The sequence below is a fragment of the Anguilla anguilla genome, chromosome 4, assembly GCF_013347855.1.
Source record: "Anguilla anguilla isolate fAngAng1 chromosome 4, fAngAng1.pri, whole genome shotgun sequence".
NCBI classification, from domain to species: domain Eukaryota; kingdom Metazoa; phylum Chordata; class Actinopteri; order Anguilliformes; family Anguillidae; genus Anguilla; species Anguilla anguilla.
In genome coordinates this window covers 57842362-57850545 of record NC_049204.1, presented here as the reverse complement: position 1 = coordinate 57850545, position 8184 = coordinate 57842362, and the positions used below count along the sequence as shown (strand labels likewise).

Below are 8184 nucleotides of genomic sequence, written 5' to 3'. Positions count from 1 at the left end.
GTATATCCTTAAATGAAATGGTAACGAACTCCAGTTAATTCCCTACCTATGTGACAAAACCAATGTTGTTTGTGATGAAACAAAAATTCCCCACCCACCCCCATATACAAATGCATAGGGAAGATGGTTACTAGAAACTGGAGAAGTCAAACAATCAGCCCACATCCTCCCACCACCCTTGACTGTTCAAATCAAGAAAAAAACAAAACATGTCTTTGTCCCAAACATTATGGAGCTCAATCTATATATATACACACACACATATACATGTTTACTCTGAATTAAATTGCAACAAAGACTTCAAGCCTAAGTCAATTATTAAATGACACATTTTAATAATTGTAGACAATGCATTTTATCACCTGCTGTACTATGAAAAGCAAAGCCAAAGCCACAATATACTTAGAGACAGAGCTTAAAATGTACTTTAAAAAATAATGAACTAAAAGGCAAGATTAGTGCAAAATCACCAAAACTTTTAGCCCATGCTAAGTCTGTGCAGCAAATAATATGCTGGCATGTTAGAGCATCAGCATATCAGCATAACATATTGTGGAATCTTCATTAATAAAATATTTTTAAAATATTTGCTTTAGATGTGAATGGTGGATTGTGTGCAAAATCTCATATTTTTGCATATTATATGGAAAAATATAGTTAGATCTATAACATTTATTACTAAAATTATTATTAAACTTAGCTTCACAGAGTAGTTTTGAAATATAAAACTGTCCAACTGGGTGAGAAGGCTGACATCAGCAATATAACAATCGCTGTACAATGGATTCTCAAGATTCTTAAGTGACAGCATGTTGGCAGAAGTCAAAGAGATGCCCTCCCGCTTATTTTTACTGTGTTGTAGTCAGTCACACTAAACACTGTCTGAACTACCTACTGCTGTCAATGGTGAATAGAGGGGAAACGTTGTACTGCTCACCCAATACATAAACATGCATAAGCAGGGTACAACTGCATTTTTAGTTCACTTGTTGGTAACATAAAATATAGCCTATGCTAATTCTGACAACCTGGATTAGCACAGTTAAATACATTGGATAGATGTTTTAGCTTTCAAATTATTACACTATATATATATATATATATATATATATATATATATATACACACACACACACACACATACAGTATATATATATGTTTAAGTGAAGCCATATATATATATTCAAGTTCATCTGACAGAAGCAGTCTTTAAAAATTTCAGTTTTGCATGTCAGTCTGGGCTCTACTTATTTTAGCATGCTCTGTGTCTGACAAGAACAGTAGTCCTCCATATTGTTGGATGGCATTTCACTCCCCATGGAAAAATTCCATCCGTCTCTCAATCCACACACAGATGGACTTCCTCACTACTGTCAGAAGTATATTTGACAAAATTTAAATACTTTTATTGCCATAAATGACAAATGGTGGTCAATTAACAACCCCGCCCCCCACCCTCACCGCCGCCAATGTGGCACATCTTGCACTGCAAAAATGTCTGATTATTTGGCCCCTAATGAATGGCTTTCTTGCAGGTAATGAATGCATTTTGCACAGCAGAATGCAATCTTCCCTCCTTTGGTAGCAGGCCAATTTTCTAAAATATTTTCTCATTAAAAAAAAAAAAAAAAAAAAAAAAAACTTTCCTGTATTCATTACATTTTTTTCTTTCACACACGTGTCTTTCCAACCGCTACACGTGAAATGGCAGCATCCACTTTTAAAGTACCTTATTTGGTATTTTCCACCAATATTATGCCTTCTTGCTCTTATACCATGTTCTGAAACCAAAAAAGCAAATGCCATTTTCAACTATGTTGTATGCATCATCAGCATAATATAATATTCATTTGAGCCTTTTTGTTGCAGCTGCCAAACAGTGAGTCCCTTATACACAAATTGCAGGTGGACTTCCACCGTCATATAAATGTCTTTTTCAAAACAAACCAGGTTTACCCATGTTTACTCTACACCACAACCAATGTAGTGCTGGCGTGGTTACCAACGAGCATAGGATGTGTGACTTTTGTCAGTCAGCTACAAAACTGTCAAAAAGGAGAAATATTCTGTCGATATTCTGCGTAGTGCAACTACCAGTTAAGCTCAATAGTTAGAACAAATGTATAGTTTTTACAGATAGCATACACAGCTGTGGACAGAACCAGCACTACTTGAACAAGGATTAATACAAGATGAATACATTTGTTAACAAAGTGAAACTTGAAGTTACATTTTTTCTTGCAGTAATATGTACCTCTCCTACAACTGTGCACGATAATGTAAAACCAACTGCATTGATAAGCTAGGCCATAGTCTAGAATGGCTTAGTTCAGCACTGCTCCATCAGTGGAAAACAGATGTTGGTCTGACTGAGAGCAACTCTCACAAAAATAACAGCAGCACTTCTGTTTTGCAATTAGATGGTGAAATGCCACAAATGAGGCGATCAAAAGGAATCTTAGCCTTTTCAGAACCTGATGTTATATTCACTGGCATTATAACAAAGTAACACACACAATTAAAACAGAACATAGAAAGACCATTTTTTCCAGAATAAGCCTTTCCTTCACAGAATGGCAATGACGTTGAAGCTGGTCAGTCATAGACAGTTCATAAGTGAGTCTGACATGAGGTGTAACGAATTCCCAGTGACCAGCCCTTTAGATGATGAAGTCGAGTTGTCTGAAGTGAGCAACGGCTGAATGCTGAGGTTTGGGGGCTCTGAATGATCCATTTTCACGTTACTCTCATCCCAGTTAATGTGGAAGCGTGTGACTCGTGGGTTTGAGGCCAGGATGTTTCTCTGGAGCTGAGAAGCAAAAGAAAATATGAAAAGCTGCTTTCGAAAATGCAGCAAACATCTTAACATTCCTTGATAGTTTAAAATGCAGTTGTACACAGAACAATGTCAAATTTTTTATGTCTTTTTATTACCGATCTATATAAGAAACGTAGATATTTAGTATGACACCATTTACTAACTTAACAGGTATGACATACCTTACATCAATAATTACCTTTGCAAAATCTGGTTTTACGGGTGGATTTTCTCTGAGCTCTGGGTCCATATATTCATTGTTCACATAATACCCAACCCGAATAAACTCGTGTGTCCTGTAGGTACACGTTATCAACACGACAGTGACTCCCACTGCATCTCCGTCAGGGATCAGGGCAGGATTTGCTGCATCAGCCTGAAGACAAGAAGCAGAACAGAAACAAAGAAAATCAGAGTAATGAAGACCCACTCGCATCTACAGTATGCAAGGGTGTATAGTGAATATATACAGTAATAACCCCGTGCATTGTAAGTGGTAGGATGGTTCAAGCTGTTGAATAACTTATCACTAGCACTCAATCCCTTCTCGTTGCCAAAAAGGACCCGTTTATGCTCAACTGACTACTAAATATGGAGTGAGGTTCTCACTGCTGTTAGGACTGCATCGCTTCTCACCACCTTTCATTGCCTTCTGGCAATGAATGTCTCTATAACGCATGTGGCTCCCTTAGCACAGCTGTCTGAAAAGAACTTCAAAACAATAGCATAATTAATTGCAAGTATGGTCGGAAAACTAGCTACCGCCTGTCAACAGCAAGACTCAGCAATGGTTTGCCGTAAAATGTGTGATGTAAATTTGGCAAAAAAAAATGTCAATCATCCATGATCCAGTGAATACACAAATACACCCAGCCTAACCTGAAAGTCTTAATGGATTAAATTAAGGCAATATTTTAAAAGCTTAATAATTCTGGTGAGAAACACTCGAGACGTATTGCCATTTAGAGATCATATGTCATATAAAAGCAAAACTGCTTGAGGGAACTTCAACATTGTGTACTTCTTTATACTATTGTGTACTGCAGGGATGTACAAATCCTGCCCTAGAGGACCGGTCTGTCACTCTGGTTTTTGTTACAAACGGTTACCTTAGTTTTAGCTTCACGACAGCTCTATAAACAACGCTGGTTCACTCCTGTACTCGAGCACAGTAAAAATCTTTAGCGTACACTTGTAGTCTGTGGCTGTAGCTGGTGCTTATTCAAATGCCAGATCGAGATACGATAGAGCTAAGTAAATAATTATGAGCAGAAGCAGGCACAAAATCCTGAAACGGATCAGCCCTTATTGTGCATCCCAGGTGCACTGGTTCAGTTTTTAGTATGGTCATTTTCTCTATCAACATTAAATCACTTGGGCTTCTGAAATCTATTTCAACCAAAGGGACATGTTAGTAAAATTATTTGTGTCAGAATAAGCTATCAAAGAGCATAGTTCACAAGGACGCAAGTTAAAGCAGAAATGTCAGGCATTTGGTGCTTTCTGTAAAGGGCAAAAAGGAGAGGTTACCTGGAACACAAACATGTGCCTTCCTGCAGGCACTGGTCCAACAAGAACAGAGTCCAGCACCTGGTCATATTCTTCACTCTCTGCTGATCCCACATAAATTATTTTCCACTCCAGATCTGTAGGACAATCAATTGCAGGTATGAAGACATGGGATTTCCTGTACATTTTAACAAGCGGTGATTCTTGGAATGTCTCTCTGTTCCAGTGGCGATCAACACACATTTTTACAATACCTCTTTCATGGCAATTACATGGTATAACCCTGTTAAGAAATGTTCATTCTGTAAAGGGGTTGAAATGGAATTGGAGGTCTTTCTTGGGTAGCTTGTGTGGAGCTCTGGGTGATTAGGTCACGTGAGGCAGTCTACCTGTTTTGTATTTAGACTTATTGGGGGTTTAAAATAGAAGTAGACCTACATGTTTGAATTGCAACTGGATTAAAGGATTTGTTTGTGCATATTTGTATCTTCACTTGGGTTAATATAAAACGGTGATACTCAGCATGGACGTGAGATGAGCAGGTAAGTTGCAAAAACTGGCTGTTGTTTTTTCCTGGGGGGTTGTACTGCAACCCCCGGGAAATATATTAAATCTTTTTCCCAACTTGTACTGGTAGTGGGATAGCATGCACAATCTTACTAATTATCCATGTAAACTGGATTTTGTTGGTTAAAATCTGGTTTACTACGTTCACCATGTTTGCACTGGAAAAAATAATATTTAAATAAAACCAGGTTAAAACCTAGTATATGGCTGGACCTAACACGTGATCCGGCTGACCAATGGTGTGACTTCATCACTCACTCAGTCAGTCACAGACATTTTCATTTGTAGGGCTGGCCCCACTGTTGCGGTCTGGCCAAAAACATAAGTTTCCCAGCTGCCTTAATCATGACTTCCAGTAAATTCCACTTGAACGTTCTCATTGTTTCAATGTTCTTTAAGTTATTAAAGTTAACCTAACTCATTAGTTGTGATTAAGAACTACGATCAAACATATTTTTTCTTACTTTCCATCATTCGACTATGTTACAAAGTTTTTTAATAGTTATCACAGCTCAGAGAAAGCTACACCGCCAATGTTCCAATGGTTATAACCTGTTCTAACAAGCTAAATCATGGCTAGCTAGCTACAGATATTCATAAACTTTAATTTTGTTTATATATATATTGTTTAATTTATAAACTTGAAACTTTGCTTAGGTTACAGAGCCTATTGGTCAAAAACAGTATCCCCTTATTACTAAAACGTCAGTGAATATTGACTAAACAAGCACGGAACTGTCCAGAACCAGGGTGCAACTCACTACCGCAGACACATTTTAGCTAGCACCACCTGCGAATGCGTCCTACTAAACGAAGCACATGCACATCCATCCGACTAAACGTGCATGAATGGGTGAGTGAGTGACCACAATTTTCCACGCACAGCCAACGGCGGCAGTCCTGCCTGCGCGCTGTGGGGGAAAAGATACACACCACATTAAAACACTATTTATGAACCTTCATTTATACAGGGTAGGTTGACGCTCTTTTACAACAGTGCCCCGTGAATACCCCCCGCCCCCAATTAGCTGAAACCTGCATGTGTTTGGATTGTGGGGAAAAAAACGGAGTACCCTGAGGAAACCCAGGCACGGGTACAGTCTATGGGTAGAACATGCAAACTCCACACAGAAAGGCCCCGGCCGAGTTTCAAACCCTCTTGCAGCTATCCAGTGCACCACCGTGCCCCCCCATTAGAAGTAAATAAATCCCTCAGAATACAAGGTGTAATGTAGGCTATTTGGTTTACAGTATAGCTTCCCCACGTCTAATGCAAAGCACATGTGAGATGCTACTTAACTGTAGTTTATGTTCATACATAAGCACACCATTCCTGTCTGATAGAGTGCAGCAGCATGAGGCAGAGACAAAGTAGAGGTCCATCTACTCAAAGTAAGAATAAATGCTCTTCCTGGCAGAAATTGTTCCTGGCCAATCATTTATTGACTAGCTTTAATGAGAATAAAAGCAATGCTAAAAAAAATAAACTGCTAAGGGATGCAATTAACGTTACTCATGCAAGTAAGCATATGGTTAACGTTGACTAAATCCTTCAACTGTACTAGTGAACTGCAATAGGTCTAAAGTTATAAATTTAGACTACTATGCACCAGTACTTCAAAAAAGAAACGTTAGCTAGCCAACTTACTCCAACTAATTAGCCAAACACCAGGTTACCCAACATTATATCGATACGTTTGTTACTCAACGTCAATTGGCGTCGCTTTTTTAAGCTAGCAAAGAATAACAACAACCCTAGAAACATTATCTTATGAGCTGACGTTCGCCATGCACTCAGAGAGTCAAATTGTTTGGTTTGGTTTAAATGTCACACTATACAATGTACGAAACCCCTAAACTAACTGAATGACAACTAGCTAGTCTAGCCTGCTGGCTGGAAACCCCATCCCAGCAGCAGCAGCAGCAGCAGGTAACGGAAAGTAAAAACGCTGCTATGTTGCCATGCCTACGATTAGACCACTGATTAACTTGAAATTATGGGAACATTAATCTTAACGGTTCGTGGCTAACGCCGCAAAAAAAACTTACCTTCAGGCAAATCTTCTATACACTCGAAGGTGATCTCAAACTGAAAGGGGTTAAAAAACGGAGATGGATTATCCAGTACGATTACACTGTTTACTTGTACCTTTGCCATAGTTTGTCAGCTGACGGTTCCACGAACACTGTCTAGTAATGATAGAAAGCTACCTAGGCAACGTTAGCTTGCTGCACAGGTGCAGAGTCAGCGCTTCAGAACACGATGGTACTGGTAGCGCTGCCTGAAAGCCCACGGCAGCAGCCTCGTCCAAAGCGGGGCTGTATTGTCTCATCAGCTATCTAACCGAGTCCAACTCGTGAAATAGCCTAGCTATCTCGTTGTGAAGCCACACAAGCTGGCTGTTTTCGGAGGTATATAACGGATAACCATTGAGTTAGTTTTTTCAGACCGTTCAATATAGAACTAAACATTATGGACACCACCACGGCCAGCAGCAGCAGTGCAGCTAGATAGCTAGGTTGCCTACTTAAATCATCAGAAAAATCAGTTCGGTTCTCCGTATGTCATTCTTTTATGCTTCGGTTTGAGCGCCCTCTGCTGAATATGTAATGAATTGTATGTCGCCCGGGCTATGATGTCCCCACAATACGCTCTAGCTATGACAACAGCACTGGTCCTTGATATGGTTCAGGCGCACAATAAACCTTATGTCAAAATAAAACCCCCTCACAAAATTTTTCAAGGGAAGCAAAGGGGGTTTTGTGTTGTGGGGTTTTCATTGGATTGGATTTCATATACAAAATGAAATAATATTCTACCTAAAGTACTTTATATGTATGTTGTGACAAAGTATTTTCCCCTTTTCTGATTTACCCTATTATTGCTATTTTTATCACGCTGAACGGTTTCAGATCTTTAGACAAAATTGAATATTCAACTAAGGGAAACTGAGTAAACACAAAACAAATTGTGAAATTATTTTTTCATTGTCCGGTCATCTGTCTGTGAGCTGAAGCTGAAGCATCCACATCTACATGGCTGAAAATGAACAAAATGAAAGTTTTGGAAAGGCCTAGTCAAAGTCTGGACTCAAAGCCAATAGAGATGCTGTGACAGGACCTGAAATGAGCAGTTTGTGCTCAAAAACCTACCAATTTGTTTGAATGAAAGCAGTTCTGCAAAGAAGAGTAGGCTAAATTCCTCCACAGCAATATGAAAGACTGATACCAAATTATAGGAAGCATCTGGTTGAGGTTATGTGCTTCTAAAGGGGGTGCAACCAGTTATT

At 39.1% G+C, this 8184-nt stretch overlaps 1 protein-coding gene across 1 annotated transcript; it reads right to left on the bottom strand.

The window, feature by feature from the left end:
• Positions 1–311: 311 nt before the first annotated feature.
• On the bottom strand, positions 312–7637 carry LOC118226504 (histone chaperone ASF1-like). Its single transcript, XM_035416198.1, has 4 exons — positions 6944–7637; positions 4349–4464; positions 3018–3194; positions 312–2809 (listed from the first exon to the last, which is right to left on the bottom strand). The coding sequence occupies exons 1-4, from the start codon at positions 7050–7052 to the stop codon at positions 2600–2602; spliced, it is 612 nt and encodes a 203-aa protein (XP_035272089.1). The 5' UTR covers positions 7053–7637; the 3' UTR covers positions 312–2599.
• Between the last annotated feature and the right edge of the window lie 547 nt (positions 7638–8184).